This window comes from Mustela nivalis, assembly GCF_964662115.1.
Source record: "Mustela nivalis genome assembly, chromosome: 13".
NCBI lineage: Eukaryota > Metazoa > Chordata > Mammalia > Carnivora > Mustelidae > Mustela > Mustela nivalis.
Window position 1 is genome coordinate 60,288,176 of NC_139032.1, and position 21,053 is coordinate 60,309,228.

The 21,053-nt window shown below is 35.7% G+C and overlaps 1 protein-coding gene across 3 annotated transcripts in view; it reads left to right on the forward strand.

Moving 5' to 3' along the window:
- The window catches only part of DCAF10 (DDB1 and CUL4 associated factor 10), a 47,585-nt gene that overhangs the window by 780 nt on the left and 25,752 nt on the right, over window positions 1–21,053 (forward strand). For all 3 annotated transcript variants that reach the window (XR_014301731.1, XR_014301732.1, XM_082694876.1), the window contains exon 2: window positions 12,128–12,241. Coding sequence is in view for 1 of the 3 variants with exons in the window: in XM_082694876.1 (XP_082551002.1) it covers window positions 12,128–12,241 (114 nt within the window). In the remaining 2 variants the exon portion in view is untranslated. The remainder of the gene's footprint in view (window positions 1–12,127; window positions 12,242–21,053) is intronic.

Consider the following 21,053-nt stretch of genomic DNA (forward strand, 5'->3'; position numbering starts at 1 on the left):
TGTGGCTGTTGGAGGTCCCGGCCCGGCCCTTGGAGGTAGGCAGGCCCGGCACTCACTTGTGCGCCTCTGTGAAGCAGAAATGCCTAGGGCCTGCCACCCAGCAGGTCTTCCAGAGCCAAGCCAGAGCTGGGCTTCTCTGGTACACAGCACATACCCAGCAAATACATTCTGAGTAATTAATTATTCTTTCCCTGTCATCCCGGGATTGCGTTTTTCTCAGCGAAGCTGCTGGCAAGCGTAGGAAGCCTGCAGGTTCCATGTACTCTGTGCCTGACTTACCTGAGGGTAGACAAGTGTGCGTTCCTCTGCCCCCGAAGGATACTGAGAGGTGTCTTATGATGTGGTTAGACTACAAGCTTCTGTTAGGGTGTCCAATGTTTTCCTGGCTGATTAAATAGTTATGTTTGGTCTCGGTTTACTTTGTGTTATGGGGAATTCCAGAATAATGTGTATTTTTAAAACTTTGCTGAGTACACGAACAACAACAACAAAGGAAAAAATTTATGCACAGTGCTACCCTGAGAAGACAGTATAACTCTTACCTGATCAAGGACTTGGGATTCTAGTCATTTGCTTAGTTCATTTATTCATTCCCTCATTCAGCAAATATGTGTTGAGTACTTGCTGTGTTACAGATGCGGAGGTTGCAATGGTGAGCAAAACCAATCAATGGCACCACTTTTATTAAGCTTGGGATTTATTGGTTCAACAAGATATTAATAACCATACTAAATATTTCATAATGTATATTTATAAACTGAGATAAAGGCTTGAAGGAACCGGTTGTACACTAGGGTGTTTGAGGTTTCCCTGAAGAAATGGGATTTAACCAAAAACAGAAAAAATGAGTAGAAGGTGAATTAACCAAGATCGGGTGGGGGAGGGGATAGAAGTATTTCAGATGGAGGAAATAGTGTGTCAAAGAACCTGTGGTTGAAGGGCCACTGTGTCATGTTAGAGAAGCTGAAAAATGATGGCTTAACAAAGCAATATATTTTGCTAAAGAAAAACCTGAAATATGCTGAAAAAGGAGAAAAGTAGCAGAATATGAAATCACGGTGAGAAGTTGTATCATATTCCATCTCACTTATGCATATGCATCTTCGTAATTACACTTGGTGCTGGGGTTTCTACTTGCAGCAGTTGTGTGGAACCTGTAGCAATGAATGTGCATCTGAATACAGGTCAGGGAGGAGAAACTACTGCAGTTTATTCATGTAACATCCCCTCTCCAGTTCTCTCTCCCAACAAAACCCTGTTCCTAAAGCTCCTCAAAGTACCAAGAATCTGTTCCTGATAAACATTTGGTTCCTGTCTTCTCCATCCCCCAACTCCTCTCCTCCCATCCTACTACCTGTTCTGTCAGGCTTTCAGAAGTAGCTAGCTGTTTCTCCCCTCTGGAAGTGAGATTTTCGGTACATGATGAGAGGAGTAGAATGAGTTCTAAAGAAAGAATTTCCATCGCCAGTGCTATTAGAATGAGAAATATATTACTGATAGTTCTGTTTGAATCTGGACAATTACTATCCCCTACAGACAGTTTTGTAAAAAGTAGTTAGGTACTCTGGTACTTAAAATAGTTAGTAATGTAAATAATAATAATAATTCAGTATTGTTTAATTTGCAATTGATACATACTCTAGAAAACCTAGGCAATAAATGAGCAAAAAGGACCTAAACATCACTTATAATCCCGGAGATTAAATGGCTATCCAAGGAATTTTTTGTGTGTATATGTTTTTTCTTTATTTCTTTATATTTTAAAGGTTTTATTCATTTACTTAAGTAATCTCTACACACAGTGTAGGGCTCATGACCCTGAGGTCCAGTAAAATGCTCTTGCAATTGAGCCAGCCAGGCACCCCTGCGTGTGTGAGTTTTTTTTGTTTGTTTGTTTTGTTTTTTTTAAGATTTTATGTATTTGACAGACAGAGATCACAAGTAGGCGGGGGGGGGGGGTGTGGAACCCAATGCGGGGCTGGATCCCAGGACCCTGGGATCGTGACCTGAGCCGAAGGCAGAGGCTTTAACCCACTGAGCCACTGAGGCACCCCGCATATGTTTATTTTAATCATATTATTTTGTTGCCTGCTTTTTTTAGACAATATATTGTAAATTACCTACGTTACTGTATTTTTACATTATTTAACATTTTTCATTAGTTTAAATAAAACCTCTATAAACAAAATCTTTAGATTTATGTCCTCAATAATTCTCTAGATTGAGTGAAAAGTTATGAAGATTTTGGATACCTATTATTAAATTGCCCTCTGTGAAGATTTTACTAGTTCTCATTCTTATCACACACATATGAAAGTGCTTATTTCTCCATACTTTTGCCAACATTGCACATTGCCATTCTTTTCCATTTATGCCAAGGTGATACGTGAAAATAGTTGTGTTACAATTTTTTATTATTCTTACTACATCTACTGATATGCTCTAGATTTTTATGGGACTTAATTGTATGGAAAGAAAGACATCTGTGTTAAATGAGAGAATTTCTTACATCCTTCAGTTATATAGGTTATATCAGCTTACTGGGTACCATTATCACTGTGATTTATAAGGATTTCTCAGAACAGGGAAAGAAAAGTGACATAGAAGGTAAGAATTAAAAATATGAATTTAGTAAAGACCAGACTAGAAAAAAATTGGCACTAAAAAAGAAATGAAAGGATACAAGAAGTAGAGGTAATTTCTAAGAATTCAAAAAATATTTTACAGAAACAGTTTTATCAAAATAAGTGTATCACCTCAAGATAACATTTTGAAAAATGAAATTCGATGTTAATAGATAAGTTAATAATATATGGGACTTTGTCGAGGTATCCTTTATGAAAACACATTAGGCACTGCTATAGAGGGAAGTAGTGTACTGGAAAATAGAAATGAAGAAATTACCTAGAATGGAGATAAAAAAGATACAGAGGTTGAAAATATAAAGGAGGTTTAGTGACATGGAGCATGGAGAGAAAAGGCATACTATATGTTTGGTCACCTCCTGAAGAAAATGAGATAGATAATGGGTAGAAAAAATTTTGAAGAGATAATAGCTGAGAACTTGACCTCCTGAAGAAAATGAGATAGATAATGGGTAGAAAAAACTTTGAAGAGATAATAGCTGAGAACTTGACGAACTGAAGAAAGTCACCACACCATGATTTAAAAGGCCCAACAGATTAAGCAGGAGTCCTTTTTAGACATATACAGTGACTCCAGAACAACCAGTATTAAAATCTTAAAAGCTAGCCAAAAAAGACCTCAAAGGTGTAATTATGAGAAACAATAATCAGTTAGTCACCAATAATAGTGCAAATCAGAAGTGATTATTTTTAGTATGCTGGGAGGAGCACTGCTAATCTAGATGTCTATACCCATCAAAGATGGGTTCTTCATTTTTGTCAAAATTGAAGATTAAATAAATACATACACAAACACAGCCCAGTGGGTTTGCCACCAGACCTTCAATAATGGAATTCTACATTTACAGGGAAGAGTTTTCAACTGGAAGGTCTGAGATGGTAGAAAGAATGAAGAACAAAGAAAGTGGGAAATAAGTATGTGAAAATAAATCTTATTTCAGGGGCGCCTGGGTGGCTCAGTGGGTTAAGCCCCTGCCTTCGGCTCAGGTCATGATCTCAGGGTTCTGGGATCGAGGCCCGCATCGGGCTCTCTGCTCAGCAGGGAGCCTGCTTCCCTCCCTCTCTCTCTGCCTGCCTCTCTGTCTACTTGTGATCTCTCTCTGTCAAATAAATAAATAAATAAATCTTTTAAAAAAAAATCTTATTTCAGTTTTGTCTTTTGCAATTAACAAAGAGAAAATAATTATGAAGGGATGTTCTAAATTTCTCACTTTCTTCAGGGAGTATCTAACATATTAACTGTAGGTTTTATTTATTTATTTTTAATGATTTTATTTATTTATTTGACAGAGATCCACAAGTAGGCAGAGAGAGGAGGACGCAGGCTCCATGCTGAGCAGAGAGCCCGTGTGGGGCTCCATCCCAGGATGCTGGGATCATGACCTGAGCCGAAGGCAGAGGCTTTAACCCACTGAGCCACCCAGGTGCCCCTAATTGTAGGTTTTAATGTTTACATGTTAAAATTTGCAAGATTAAAAGATAAGAAAGAATATATTATCTCCAGCCTACTAGAGGAAAAAATAATGGAATGAGAAGAAAATATTCCAAGAGAAAGCAAGAAAGGAAAAGAAAAAAGAAAAGGTATAATTTTTTTAAAGCACAAAGAATGGCTGAAAATAAGTCCAAATGTTACTAATTATAATAAATATAATAGTACTCAATGTTTAGTAGCATAGACAAAAATATATCAAATACATTCTAAACAAAAGCTGGTGAGCTATATTAATGTACAAACTAGGCTTTAAGGCAAAAAATTTTACTAGAGGTAGGAGGTCACTGTATGCTGATAAAAGTTCAATTCACATGGAAGATAAAACTGTTTTTAACTTGAATGAGTCTTTTAGATCTAAATATATGTATCAAAAACTGGTAACTTCAAGGAGAAAACAAACAAATTTATCATAGAAGAAGAATTTGAGGTACATTATAGTAGAACTCAGGCAGACACAAAACAAAATTAAGAACAGCATCACTTAGAATCTTGCTCTGAAGGGCAGTATGCTGCATTCAGGCCTGATTCGCGGCTAATACACATTGGTTCAGCTGTACCAGTTGTTAAAATATTGATATATGTCCATAGTGGATGAATAGTTACTGCCCCAAGCACATTGAGTGTCTTCCATGGAACCTCCCAGAGTAACCCATTATATAGCAGCTATAGAGTTAAGAGCTGGCACTGCAAGTTGAGAAAAATACATCTTACTTGAGGGCTACAGCATCGGTGCTAATTGTTCCTTATCCCTCCCCACAACAAAAAAAAATCTATAGGCAAATGCCCAGTGACCATTTGGGTTCCCTCAGTGTGGGGCTGTCTGCCTTTCACAAGCACCCTCCTGGTCATTCTTACATAGTCATTTGTGAGAACTGCATCCTCTGGGGAGATCCAGACAGATGAACAGGGCAGTCAGATGAAAGTAATAACACTACTGCTGGCACAAATTAACTCTCTTGGCATAATGTGTACTTCCATGACTGAAAAGAATCCACAGCAAATGAATGGGGCCTTTAGGGATGATGTATGGATGTCATCACTTCTGGGATGGAGATCCATAATTTTATCATTATTAATGAATTTCACCATTATTTAGTGGAATAAGTTTGCTAAAACCCACTAAATATCTGCCCATCGTAGGTGTCAGTAACACTCATTTTATTTTAAGGATTTTATTTGTCAGAGAAAGAGAGTACAAAGAGGGGAAGCAGCAGGCAGAGGGAGAGGTAGGCTCCCCGTTGAGCAAGGAAACCAATGCAGGACTCATTCCCAGGACCCTGGGATCATGACCTGAGCCAAAGGCAGATGCTTAACTGATTGAGCCACCCAGGCGTCCTAACACTAATTTTGTTAATAAAAATGACCACCAACATAAATCTCAGTACCCAGCACATTTAGTTGAGGAAATAGAAGCAGAAAGGTCATTAAACATGAAGGATTTGTATCCTGGCTTGCTCTTAACTTTTGTATTATATTACATCTCATCTGGGCTGAAGGATTAGGTCTGATATAATAAAACATGATATATCAACAGATTATTTTTGTGGCTTAGTTATTAATATAATTGAATACATGTTTCATATATAAAATTAACCACAAGCATTATAAGTTCAGAGAAACTTCGCTAGTAACAAACTATAGAAACGATCCCTGAAAGTATAGTCTTAACCGCAAGCATTATAAATGCTAAAAAATTTTAATTCCACTTGAGCAAAACCTTAAAAGAAGAGGATTTAGTGGGGCGCCTGGGTGGCTCAGTGGGTTAAGCCTCTGCCTTCAGCTCCAGTCATGATCTCAGGGTCCTGGGATCGAGCCCTACATCACGCTCTCTGCTCAGCAGGGAGCCTGCTTCCCCATCTCTCTCTGCCTGCCTCTCTGCCTACTTGTGATCTCTGTCAAATAAATAAATAAAATCTTTAAAAAAAAAAAAAAAAAAAGAAGAGGATTTAGTTCCATGAACAATTCTGTTGATGCTGAATAATTTTTTTACTAACGAAGACTCCAAGTTACTTACTGACAACCAATTAATGTGGGCATTCTTGGAAGCGCTTTATGCAATTACCTATGTCTCTTCTTGGTGCAGACATGGGCATCTGGGTCAAAGAAAAGATTATGGCTACAGTTTCTAAAAATTAATAAATAATGGAAACTAGTTGATGAGCAACTTAATTAGAACTATCACTTGGCATATATAATCTATAGGTTAGTTTACTTTGAAAATGTTTTAAAGTTTTTATTCATAATGTTAATTTTTATTACTATTGAATATTAAACTTTTTTAAAAATACCATACTTCACTGTAACAGCTATCTCCTGCTTGCTTTTTTTTTTTTCCAAACAAAATGGAAGATTTATAGCTTTTCACTTAAAAGGACACATTTCAAAATGTTATCATGGAAGTACAGTTTCTTAGTACAATGTGACCATTTGAAATGAATAACAAAAAGATAACTTATTCAAGCTGAGAAACATTTATAAATAACATATGGGCCAAATAAGAAATGATAGAGGTTAGAAATATTTAACATTAAATGATAATGAAAGTACCATATGTCTCAAAACTTGTAGGATGTAAATAAAAAAATACTTACCAGGAAAATTATAGTTATTAATAAACTGGAAAAGGAAAACTAATGAGCTAAGTATCCATCTCAAGATATTGAGAATAGTGAAGTTATCTATAATAGCAAAGTAAGTCTGAAGAAAGCAGAAGGAAGGAAATATAGTAACAAAGAGTAGAATTTCTTTTTTTTTTTTTTTAAAGATTTTATTTATTTATTTGACAGAGAGAAATCACAAGTAGATGGAGAGGCAGGCAGAGAGAGAGAGGAAAGCAGGCTCCCTGCCGAGGAGAGAGCCCGATGCGGGACTCGATCCCAGGACTCTGAGATCATGACCTGAGCCGAAGGCAGCGGCTTAACCCACTGAGCCACCCAGGCGCCCCAAGAGTAGAATTTCAATACAAATACTCAACAGAGAAAATTTTGTCTTTGAAAAGACAAAAATGAAAAACATACCGATCAAGAGAATCCCCAGGGTACCTGGGTGGCTTAGTCAGTTGAGTGTCCCGACTTGATTTCCGCTTGGCTTGGGTCGTGGTTGGGTCGTGGTCTCCGGGTTGTGGGGAATCAAGTCCCACCTCTGGCTCTCTCAGTGCTGAATCTGCTTGTCCCTCCCCCTGTGCACTGCTCCCCACTCACTTGTGCTATTTCTCTCAATACATAAAGTCTTAAAAGAATCCCCCAAGTAAACAATATTCAGAATTACCATTCTGAACAACATTCAGATAAATCCAACAATATTCAGATGCAAGAGGCAGAGATTGTAGCTTTCTAGAAGTTATAAAGTAGACGGTTTGGGCCAACGCTTCAACAGAGAATAATTAGAAAAGCTAGAAAAAATATAAAATATTTAATGTAAGATAGAAAAAGCTTATGTTTGAAGGGATTGGAGAATTATGACAGTTAGTAAATTGCAGGGCCAACATCTGCAAAAGAAGGGAAGCCAGAAATGTGAGCCCACGATTTTAGCCAACTGAATTAAGCAATATGGTAGAAATGAAAAGTGTAGAATATAAAACAATGTAAGTAGCTACATTAACATACTGAAGGGAAAATATAGGGTAATCTTAATAAATGCTGGAAAACTGTTTTATGCAATTGAAAATACATTACTGAAAAAACCCAGCAAATTTGAAGTAGAACTTCCTTAATCCAATAATGGGAATCTACCTCCCCCAAAAAAGAAAAACAAACTGCACAGCAAACATTGTACTTAATGATGAAACAGTGAATGTATTCTTGAAAATCAGGCATGACAGGAGTGCCTGCTAATATTAACATTTCTATTTAACATTATACTGAAAGTTCTAACCCAGTGTAATAACAAAAAAAGTATTAAAAAAGAAAAAAGCATTTGTTTGTAGATAATATGATCATCGATAGAGAAAATCTAAAATAGTGGTGCTTGGGTGGCTCGGTTGTTGGACATCCACCTTCAACTGGGGTCATGATTCTAGAGTCCTGGGGTTGAGCCCCTCCTTAGGCTCCCTGCTCTTCGAGCCTGCTTCTCCCTCTCCTGCCTGCTGTGCTCGTGCTTACCCTCTCTGTCGAATGAATAAAATCTTAAAAAAAAAAAGACCTAAAATAACCTACTGATAAGGTATTAAAATAGCAAGATTGATGGATAAATAATTTTAAAACCAGTTTGCATTTTGGCACACCAACAACAAAGAAAGCAAAAATTTAAAAAGAACATTAATAAAAGCATTAAAAAAGTGTCAGACACCCAGGAATAAATCTAAGAAGATAGGCGTGACCCATATGGAGAAAATCTCCATGATATATAAAAACCCACCATGTGCATAAACTGAAAGACTTTTTATTGTAATGATCTCAATTCTATGCAAACTTTTTTTTTATTTAAAAAAATAAAAAATCTTTTATTTAAGATTTTGTTTATTTGAGAGAGAGAGACCAGAGGAGCACAAGCAGGGGTATGGGCGGAGGAAAGAAGGAGAAGGACAGGGACAAACAGACTCCCCAGTGAGCAGGGAGCCTCAGTTGGGCTTGATCTCAGGGTCCTGGGATCACCACTTGTCAAGACACTTAACCCACTATTCCACCTAGGTGCTCTCTCTGCAAACTCTTCTATAGATTTATCATAGTCTCAAAATCATAGCTAGATTTGTATGTGAGTGTGTGTACATAACTTGATAAGTTGATTTGAAATGTATAAGGATGTTTAAAGGTCCAAGAATTGATAAGATACTCATGCTATGAGAATCTCAAATATGTGGGAAGGTAGACATGTTACTGGTGGGACGATTCAATATTAAATTATATAAATTCTACCAAATTTATAAAGTCGGTGCATCCCAGTAAAAATAAGAACAAGATTTTTTTTTAAAGATTTTATTTATTTGTTTGAGAGAGAGAGTGTGAGAGAGAGAGTGAGAGGGGAGAAGGTCAGAGGGGGAAGCAGACTCCCCGTGGAGCTGGGAGCCCGACGTGGGACTTGATCCCAGGACTCTAGGATTATGACCTGAGCTGAAGGTAGTTGCTTAACCAACTGAGTCACTGAGGCAGCCCCTGAACAAGATTTTTTGGTAGGATCTGACATGCTGTATCTAAAATTCATTTAGATGACAAAGCATACTATTAGCCCCCCACCCACCCCCAATGTTCAGAAAACATTAAGAAAGTATAATATTAGCCATCTGAAAAAATGTTCATAAAGCAAAGTTCATCTTGCTTTACATATATAAAACCTTCTAGAAATTAAAATAGTATGGTGGTATTGCATAGAATAGGATATAGCATCCCCAAAAAAACCAGCATATGTGATCAAGGTCACATTTCTAACCAATGAGAAAAGTATAGTCTTGATTTTGGGACAATTGATACTCATTTTAAAAAGTTACAAATCAGGCCATGTACAAAAATAGATTGTATTAAAACAAAGAAATGACTGTGGTTTTTATACATCTCTTACTTAACAAGACTCTCCCAGAATCACTAATTCATTTACTTTGTTTGTTTGTTTGATTGTTTTAGAAAGGGAGAGAGTAGAGGATGGTGAGGAGGAGGGAGAGAGAAAGAGAATCTTAAGCAGGCTCCATGCCCAGCACAGAGGACCCTGCTCCTCCTGCTGTGGGACTTAAATTTCACAACCCTGAGATTATGACCTGAGCCGAAAACAAGAGTTGGACACTTAACCGACTGAGCCAGTGGCACCCCTGATTCACTTTTATGCACAAAAAGGAGTAAAGTTCATTCCATAACCCTTGTGAGGAACAACAAGAGATGGCTGTTTATTATCTTCTAAAATTAATGGATACTAATTTTTATTCATGCTGGTCAACTAGCACAAAAGTCCTTCAGATTCTCAAGTTTTGAAGTCCAGATATTTCTAAAAAGGGTTTATGCAGAGCAGACACCTTTTAAAGGACAATTTCATGACTACTAAATATGGAAAATACTTTAATTTAGATTTTCCCCCTCACACTTTATCTAAAAAGTTTATTCTGAATAGAAACTTCTGGCTTTTTAGAATTCTGTCTTGCGGGGGGTGGGGGCGCTGGGTGGCTCAGTTGTTAGTGTCTGCCTTTGGCTCAGGTCATGATTCTGGGGTACTGGGATCGAGCCCTGCATCGGACTCCCTGCTCTGTGGGGAACTTGCTTTTCCCTCTCCTACTCCCTCTGCTGTGTTTCCTGTCTCACTATCTCTCTCTGTCAAATAAATAAATAACACCTTTTAAAAAAAGAAAAAAAAATCTATTTGGGGGCACCCGACTGGCTCAGTTGGTAGAGCATGTAACTTGATCTTGGGGTTGTGAATTCGAGCCACACACTGGGTATAGAGATAAGTTAAAAAAAAAAAATTGTTTTTTAAATCCTGTCTCACTATTTTCATCTTAAATATACAAATTCCATTTGTTATTGGAACTGTAAATTGGGAAGGCCTACAGTTTTAAGACTCAGGATTTCATTTGCTAGATCTGAATCCGAAAGACCAGTGTCTACAAAAAAACTAAGACTTAAAAATAAATAAAAAACAGTTGATTTTCAGAAATCAAAATGTGGCTTATAAAATGTTTATAATAATATAACTTTGTAACGGGAAAGTGCTGAACCAAGAGATAATACTGAAAAGCATGAAGGACAAAATATATAAGTTTGATTGTATCTAACTGGTTTGGTAGGATATATGCCAAACCCTTTTCAGTACATTATAATAGATACTGATAAAGAAATATATAATTTGTCAAAAAAATATATATATAATTTGTCATATATGACTTTTTCTCCTAAGTTGCCTCATCTGTGCAACCAGCTTTCCTCATTTAAAAATGTGTTTTGGGGGGCGCGTGGGTGGCTCAGTGGGTTAAGCCGCTGCCTTCAGCTCAGGTCATGATCTCAGGGTCCTGGGATTGAGTCCCGCATTGGGCTCTCTGCTCGGCAGGGAGCCTGCTTCCTTCTCTCTCTCTCTCTCTGCCTGCCTCTCCATCTACTTGTGATTTCTCTCTGTCAAATAAATAAATAAAATCTTAAAAAAAAGAAAAAAAATGTGTTTTGGGGGTGCCAGGGTGGCTCAGTTGGTTAGGCATCTGACTCTTGCTTTTGCTTTCTTATGAGATCAAGCCCTGTATTGGGCTTCACGTTGAGCATGGAGCCTGCTTGGGACTCTCTCTCTCCCTTTTCCTCTGCTCCTCTCCACCCCCACCTCCCAGCTTTCTCTCACACATGCACTCTATCTCTCTCTCTCTCTCCAAAAAATAAAAAAATTTAAAAACGTCTTGGAGTTCTTTCATATCCACATGAAACTATCCCTATCTTTTTAAACATTGCATGATATTGCAGAGTATTACATACCATGGCTTAAATGATCAATCATTCCTTCTTTCACATACATTTAGGTCACTTTCAGTTTCTCATTATGGTGAGGTATATCTTTATATATGCTTCTTTGTATTTATAAATGATTATTTCTTTAGATTAAATTCCCAGAAAAAAATTGCTGTGTCAAAAGATACACATATCAAAAGGTACACACATGATAGATACGGGTACTCTCCAAACCTGAGCTGTATCAGTTTTTGCTCCACCATAATTTTGAGAGTCCATTTCCTACTGTTGTCAAGAACAGATAGCTTCAGGGCACCTGGGTGGCTTAGTCGGTTAAGTGACTGCCTGGGGCTCAGGTCATGATCCCAGGGTCCTGGGATCAAGTCCCGCATCAGGCTCCCTGCTCAGTGGAGAGCCTGCCTTTCCCTCTCAATCTGTGTGCTGCCTCTGCCTACTTGTGCTTTCTCTCTGTCAAATAAATGAATGAAATCTTAAAAAAAAAAAAAAAAGGATAGTTTCAGTCTTACAAATACTTGGTTTTAACATGGGCAAAAAGAAGTTATGCATTATAGTTTGTGTAATTATAAGTGTGCATATCAATAATAAGAGAATGCTAGAAAACTAAATGTGTCCTTTGCTTTCAGGTCGGTGCTGACTGTTGCTTGTGAACAGACCGAAGTTCTGCTTTTTGACCCTATATCTTCAAAGCACATAAAAACACTTTCTGAAGCTCATGAAGACTGTGTAAATAATATCAGGTTAGTATTTTAGTGAAATAATAAAGCTTATTAGTATGACACAAAATACTCTAATTTGGAAGTTAATGAAAATTTGTAATTTCTTGCCCAGCAGTGCTAGATATGAATTTATGATTTGTGAATTTTATCCCTTATGAATCTTATCCCTTTAATTTCAGAACTTGCTATATTAACCATTTGATTAGAATCTTTCTGAAATGCCTTTTTTTACTTACATATGATTTTACCTTTTCTCTTCATATATCAGGGTCATCATTATGAACCTCAGCCATGTATTATGATAGTCTTGCAATGTCTTTGGGCTAATGATCTGTGTAGAATTATGGCAGTCCCATTGCTAAGCCTCTTTCACCTTCATCCCTCAAATCCAAACTGTTGAGGGGAAAGAACACATTTGCACAGAGAACTTTCTAAAAGCATGTTGGAAGTACCTTAAATTCTCAATAATGTGGGAAGTAAATAACAGTTGAACAGCTTGGTGGATTAATATGCAGTCATTAAAATGATGGTCACAGGGACTACATATCAACATGGACAAATGCTTGGAACAATATATGTTAAAATCATGATAAAAATTGTTACGAATATGACATGCAGAAAATAAGGAAATATTTTTCAATGCTAACATGGGGTGGATTAGAATGAATGGATAATGAGTAATTTTGTTTTCTAAACATTTTGTAGTAAGATTATATTCCTTTTATACTAATTACTTCTAATGTTAAAAAAAAAAGATACTGGGAAATTACTTCTAGTTACAGCAATATACTGAATTTTGATGTAACCTCTATGCTCTAAACACACAGGACAATAGAATAAATAGCACAAAAGATATAGCCAGGCTTTGAAACAATATATATGTTTTTGTGGGCTAGAAATGGAACACAGACACAAGCTGTTATAGGGCTGAAACCAAAGCCCACTGGGTTTTGAGTCTGGTACCAATGTGTAGTAATTTTAATTCCTGTCAAGAATCAAAAGTACTAAAGTGCTTCATAAGAGGCAGGAACCAGAGTCAGAATTACTACACAGTTCACTAGCTAGAATGCCTGTCCCATTTGTGAAAGGCTGAAAAAAGGAAAAAGTTATTCACTACCTGAGGCCGTGGGTTTTGGCTGATTAAGACACAACCCCATGGCCAGGAATTGAATGAAGCCATTACTGAGTCAGTGATTGAATGTTTATGTCTGATACCTCCAGTATCATCATGAAACTGAAGGCCTTAATGTCATTTTAAGGCCTAACTATGGATTAGGGGTTCAGAAATCCAAGTTGGGGCAATGATAAAACCATTAAATAGGAAAGAGGAAAAAAAGGATTAAAAACCTTTCTTAAAATAAGCTTATAACCAAAATTCTAAAACTCATGAAGACATCTAATATTCATATCATAACAAATTCAGCAACTAAAACAAGCATATTTTCTGGATGAAATTAATTTTATGGAGTAGTCCAACAAAGACTATTTTTAAAAATAAATTATTTATTTTTTTTTGACTAGGTAATACATGCACGTGGTACAAAATTCAAAGGTACAAAAGGGTAAACAGTGAAAAGTAAGTCTATCTCCCACCTCTGTCCCCTAGCCACCCAGTTCCCCTCCCCAGAGGCAACCACTATTACCAGTTTCTTGCTATCCTTTTTGAGATAGTCTATGCATGTACAAGCATATACACACACACATACATACACTTTTATATAAATGGTAGCATTCTCTACACACAATTGTATACTTTGGCTTTTCCATTTAATAACATTTAGAGATCATTCCATATTAGTACCCATGGGATGATTTATTCTTTTTAACGGCTGCATAGTATTCCATTGATTGGAAGAAACTTTAAAGCATTTTTAGGATGTTGAAAGAAATAAGTTAACTGATACTTTCCATTTAAAGAGAACTTAAAATTATGAACCAAAAGAGTTGAAACAAGAGCAGATTACTGTGGAAAAGAACCAACTACAACTCTTAGAAATTAAAAATATGCTAGTATATAAAAAAAACTTTAAGATGGGATCAGTTTTATCCTTTACACCATTGATGAGAGAATTAATGGGTTCAAAAATACTAAGAGTACTTAAAATACATAGAGGATTGATTGAAGACTCCAGTGTGTATATAATAAGAATTACAGAAAAAGAAGATGCAAAGGTTGGTGGAGAACTACTTTTTGAAGACACAAAGGTAGAGAATTTTTAGCATTAAAGAAGGTCCTGAATCCTTGAACCAAAGTAAACTCTAGAATGTCAAGTAGGTTAAATAAAGATAAATCTACATTTTGACAGGTTGTAGTAAAACTAGAATATCAAAGGTAAAGAGAAAATCTTAAAAGCCACCAGAGTTAGAAGCCAGATTACCTACAGAGGTATAATTCAGCATTATAACAGAAGGTTTCTCATCAGCAACAATTGATGCTAGGAGATTCTGAAGTAGTATCTTAAATACTAAGGGAAAATAATGTCCAATGCCATATCATATCCAGGTAAACTATTATTTCATAATTAAGAATTTAATTAGGTGAAATGATAAATGTTATTGATTATTACTAGCAGAAAGATAATAATTTAGGTTTTGGAGGAATACATTTAAAACAAAGTTAAAACTAAAGTCTTGATTTATTTTCAGGTAGTAACATTAAAAAGGAAATAAACATTAAATTAATTTTTAGTAATGTTTTATTTATCCCAACAGGACTGAAATATTATCATTTTTAACATGTCATCATTAAAAAAAATTATTGAGATATTTTAGTTTCATTTTCTAATGTTAAATTTTCAAAATCCAGTGTTTTACACTTAGAGAACAACCCAGTTCGGACTCGCCACATACCAAGGATTGGAAAGCCACATGTAGCTAATGGCTACCAAACTGGACTGTGTAGCTTTAGATAGTAACAACAAATAGGTTGTGTGTAATATGGTAAGATTCATGTCATATTCAGGAAGAAGATAGAAATATGAAATAGTTTCAGACTCTTTCAGAACAATATATAATTAAATATTTACAATGAAAAAGTACTAAATTAAAGGTCCCTAAAATAGTAGACATTCAGTGTATAGCTAGCTTCCAAAGCAGTACAAGAGGGGAGAGGGAATACTGAAAACATGATCAGTTCAGTGGAAGATGGGACAGCTATAAATAAATAAAACAAAGGAAAGGAATGCTAAGTAGAAAACAAGAAGTAGAAATAGACCCAGTATATAAGTAGTTCACAGTAAGTATAAATGAATTGATACTCTTCATTAAAAGACACAGAGACAGCAATTGGAATAAAAACCAAAATCATCTATATATTCATTCTAGAGATACCAAAACTGAAACTGCCCAAAAATGGGAAAAGAAAACTAATGTAGATTATCATCATTGGACAGATGGAAGACTAAAGGCTTTAATAAGGATAAAGTGCAACAGTACATATTAATGAAAGGAAAAAATCAACTAAGAATATATAATAATGAAGAACTTTTGTATATATTTTGAAATTTGTATATTTAAAATAACAACAACAGCAACAAAAACAATCACAAAACAGATACGGAATTACAAGTCTATAATTATAGTGAGAGATTTTAATACACTTCCGTCCCAAACTAGTAAATCAAGTAGATACAAATTAAGCTACAGAAGATTTTAAACTATATTGGACAATCTTTCACCTGAAAATAGAAATGCAGGATAAGATTTTTTAAATATTTTTAAAAATATATAATTGAACTGATAAGAAAGAAAGAAATCCTAGGGCCACAAATGAAGTAGATGCTAGAATGCAAAGTAGTAAATAGGTATTCAGCTAGCTTTTACCCTGGAGGCATCAGCCAAGTGCAGGTGACCTTGAGCTTATGTGTCAGTATGTATAAGGAGTTATAGTGGACAGGAGACTTAATTTTATGGCCAGTTGAAAATGAGGAGTCTAGTAGAAAACTCAAGGTATGTCTCCAAAAGCAAAGGAAACAAAAGCGAAGATGAACTTTTGGGACTTCATCAAGATCAAAAGCTTCTGCACAGCAAAGGAAACAGTCAACAAAACAAAGAGGCAACCCACGGAATGGGAGAAGATATTTGCAAATGACAGTACAGACAAAAGGTTGATATCCAGGATCTATAAAGAACTCCTCAAACTCAACACACACAAAACAGACAATCATATTAAAAAATGGGCAGAAGATAGGAACAGACTCTTCTCCAGTGAAGACCTACAAATAGCTATCAGACAAATGAAAAAATGTTCATCATCACTAACCATCAGGGAGATTCAAATTAAAACCACATTGAGATACCACCTGACACCAGTTAGAATGGCCAAAATTAGCAAGACAGGAAACAACATGTGTTGGAGAGGATGTGGAGAAAGGGGAACCCTCTTATACTGTTGGTGGGAATGCAAGTTGGTGCAGCCACTTTGGAAAACAGTGTGGAGATTCCTCAAGAAATTAAAAATAGAGCTTCTCTATGACCCTGCAATTGCACTACTGGATATTTACCCCAAAGATACAGATGTAGTGAAAAGAAGGGCCATCTGTACCCCAATGTTTATAGCAGCAACGGCCACGGTCACCAAACTGTGGAAAGAACCAAGATGCCCTTCAACGGACGAATGGATAAGGAAGATGTGGTCCATATACACTATGGAGTATTATGCCTCCATCAGAAAGGATGAATACCCAACTTTTGTAACAACATGGATCGGACTGGAAGAGATTATGCTGAGTGAAATTAAGTCAAGCAGAGAGAGTCAATTATCATATGGTTTCAGTTATTTGTGGAGCATAACAAATAGCATGGAGGACAAGGGGAGATGGAGAGGAGAAGGGAGTTGAGGGAAATTGGAAGGGGAGGTGAACCATGAGAGACTATGGACTCTGAAAAACAATCTGAGGGTTTTGAAGGGGTGGGGGGGGTCTGAAGTTGGGGGAACCAGGTGGTGGGTATTAGAGAGGGCAGGGATTTCATAGAGCACTGGGTGTGGTACAAAAACAATGAATACTGTTAAACTGAAAAGAAATTTAAAAAAGAAGAAGAAGAAGAAAACTCTGCATAAGGCTGGGACTCCAAAGAGCTATCCTTACAGCATAAAGGTGATCTGGAAATATACCACCTTGTTCATATAGACTGACATTGGTAGAGGGGCATCAGAAAATCTCCTCAGTGAGTGTCTAACTGCAAGTCAGTCTTCATGCATGTGTGGCGCCCAAGTTCACACATTCAAAACGATGTAGCCAACAGTTTTAAATTGGATCCAGTTGATAGTACTGCCAGGTACCCGCAAAAACAAATGCAAATCTTCTCTGGGGGAGAAAACTTGGTATCATAAGTCAATTCTTTCCAAATTAGTCTATAAATTTAATTCAGTTTTAATCAAAATACCAACCGTGTTTTTTTTTTTTTAACTTAAAAATTCATATGTAATAGCAAAGTGCCAGGAATATCAGACAATTTTGAAGGAGGCTAAGATGGTAGTCTTCAGATATCAAACACAATCTTAGGACAGGAATAGATTTAAGTGCCTAATGAAATGGAGTAGAACTTCCTGAAACAGACCCATGCATATATGGAAATGTGATCTATCTCTGCAGGGACATTACAGAGCAGTGGTGGGGAAAATGGAAAAGAGAGAATTGATTATATATATGAAATAACTGCAAGTTAGAGACCTAATTAGGAAAGCAAACCATTAAAGCTCTTGGAGAAATATAGAATATATTTATGTTCTAAGTATGAGAATGGATTTTTTAAGATACAAAAAGCACAGATCATTAAAGGATTGCTAAGTTGAACTGCATTAAAATTGAAAACTTCATTCTAACCACAGATATAACAGTGTGAGAAGATAAGCTATTGGCAGGTGGGAGAAGATGTTTTCAATGCACGTAGCCAAAGAAAGATTAGTATGCAGAATATATAAAACAATTACCCTGGAGCAAAATAGGTAGAGAATTATATAAGAGAAGCTAAAATGAACAATAAATATGGAAAATTTTTCAAGCTTTCTAGTTATGAAAATGCAAATAAAAATAAACAAGAAATACTAAGTATTGGCAAAGATGTTGAGAAGTAGAAACTCTTGGACATTGATGGAGTATAATTGATGAAATTATTTGGAAGAACATCTCAGCAATATCTGGTAAAATTGAAGATCAAACAATTTTAAAGAAATTAAAGTACATGTAAATAAGGAGATGTATAAAGAAGGTTTGTAATAGAATCATTATTAATTCAAGCTGTAAATAAATCTTCCATCAAGAGGAAGATAAATTCCAGAATACTCATACAATGGAATACTATACATCAGTTAAAATAAATGAACTAGAAGCATCTGAGATACGTCTCAGCAATTCAAGGTTGAGCCAGAAAAGCAAATTGTAGAATGAGCTATACAGTGTGATACCATTTATATAAAGTCTGAAAATATGCAAACATAAGTTTGATAAGGGCATGTATTTGTCTATTTGTTCTCTGTTCTATTCCTAGCACCTAGAACTGTGCCTAGCACATAGTGGGTGCTAATTAAATATTTATGGAATAAATTGAATGCAAAACAAAACTATACATTGTTATGGATACATACTTAAGATCTCACGGTATTAAAAACTTGCATGGGGAGTGACAAACAAATTTTGGATAGTGGTTCCCTCTGGAGAGGGAGGGAGGGGAATGGGATTGGGGAGGGATATTCAGGGTGCTTCAGTTGTGTTTGTAATGTTCAAAAAAATCTGAAAGATAACAAAGTGTTAAAATTTTATAAAGTTGGGTGGTGGGTATCACAGGTTTTTGTTATATTCTTCATAGTTTTCTTTGTGTTTTTAATATTTTATGATCTAAAATGTTCTTACCTTAAAAAGAAAAGATGTGTTGTTTTCCCCTATTCAGAGTGATCTCTGACTAATCTGCTGTTAGAATTTTTTCTTTATCAATGTCAGCTCTCATTTACTGTTATCAATGTGTCTGCTTTAGTACCCCACACCTACAGATTTGAATTTGCTTATCTGTTGGTTAGAAAACCAGGTTTTGAAGCTTTTTAGAAGTACATATCACTTAAGAGTTTTGAATGAGGAGCTGAGGGGTCCTCTGGCATGAGCTTAAGTGTGCATTACTTATTAATAATATTAGCTACCATTTTTTTGACTGCCTGCCAGTCAAAAAACTTTTTGTGCCAAACCTTTTGTGAAGCACTTTTCATACAGTATTAATTCTCACAGTATCCTGATGTGAAGCAGATATTGTACCCACTTTAAGGAATAAAGAAATTGCAGCTCAGATAAAGAGATTTGCCCAGTATCTTTAATATGTACCAAGTGGTAGAGCTAGAATTCATTCAGTTCAATTAGACCACCTCACTCTCTTTTTCAGAGATGTGGGCATGCATTTCCTAGATAATGATTTTACACATACTTAGTAATGTCTTCTAGTTCATTTCTTAGTTTTTTAAGGTTTGCTTATCTTGTAAAATAAAAATATGGATAGTTGGGAAGAGTATTTTCTATTGTTTCATACTTTGGAAAAGTAAGAGGAAAATATGACATAATTTAAATTCTTAAACCCATTATACATGTTTACTTCTCATTCATGAGGGTCCTGTATGTGGATTTAAGAGTCCATTTAATAATCAGGGTCCCCCCAGGTTAGAAATTACAAGGACATTTGAGATTATCATAAGAATATTTACTTAGTGATATGGCAGTTAAAAAATCAGTGGCTATTTAAATATTCCAGGATCTACTTTTCCCTCCCACTGTCTTTGTTGGTCTTTTCCTGACTGATATACTTCGAACACTGTGATGTAAATGCAGTGCTTGCATCACTAGGAACATGAAATTTCTTACCTTGCAAAGGATGTAGAATTTCACAAAACCCTGAGAGTAATAATAGAAAACTGGTCGATTACATATAAAATCATTGCCAAATAAGGATCTGATAGAATTAGACTAGTTATCAGTTAAAGAAAAGGAAATGACAGAAACGGGGACATGATAGATAGTTTAGAATATTTATGAATATTTCATGGGACTAAGGAAAGGCCCTTGGGAAAATGAATAAAGCCCTTGAAGTTTATATAGAAATGACTCTCTTTCTAATTATAGTACAAAGCTCAAATATGAAGTAAGGGTGCTGTATTTTGCTGTCATAATTTCAATGGAGAGATGATATAGGAAAACCTAAACACTTAATTTAGTCTTATTCTAAGAATTTGCATATAGTTATATAAATGTAAAATAAATGTTAAAAATTTTTATGACTTCCGGTTTTTAGATAAAGACAACACTTTCCATATACAATGAAATGTTGGTACCCATTTTAAGGAAATTCTATTTCAGTTGCTGTTATCTTTCACCAATTATTCTCTGGTAATGAAGACTTCAATTTATCCAGGTGTCCACTTTCCAGAACTGTTAAGAGTCATATGTTGGGATTTGATAGAAACATATGGAACAGTTTTATAATTCATAAACTCATAGATTTCAGTATGGATGGAGTGTCTCCTGTTTATTAGACTATGGAGTTAAAAACATTTTACAGTTATTAACTTATTAGGCTAGACTGAGTTTTAATTTGAGAAGATTGAGCCAGATCTCAAAGGATTTGTCTAATACTCTACATTCTCTGCATCTGCTTGCTTTAGGATAACAGTTGTGGGTGCTTTAACTGATCTCCTAATCAGCATTCTTAGTTTTCTATAATTTTCCATTCTCTTCACCAATGATTCTTCAATACCAAGATTTTTAACAGGTAAACTTTGAGGCAAAATAAGAAAACTAAAGTCAAAGCGTTAAATTTTTCATTAAGGTAATTTATTCAATTCGAATTACTAGCTTTT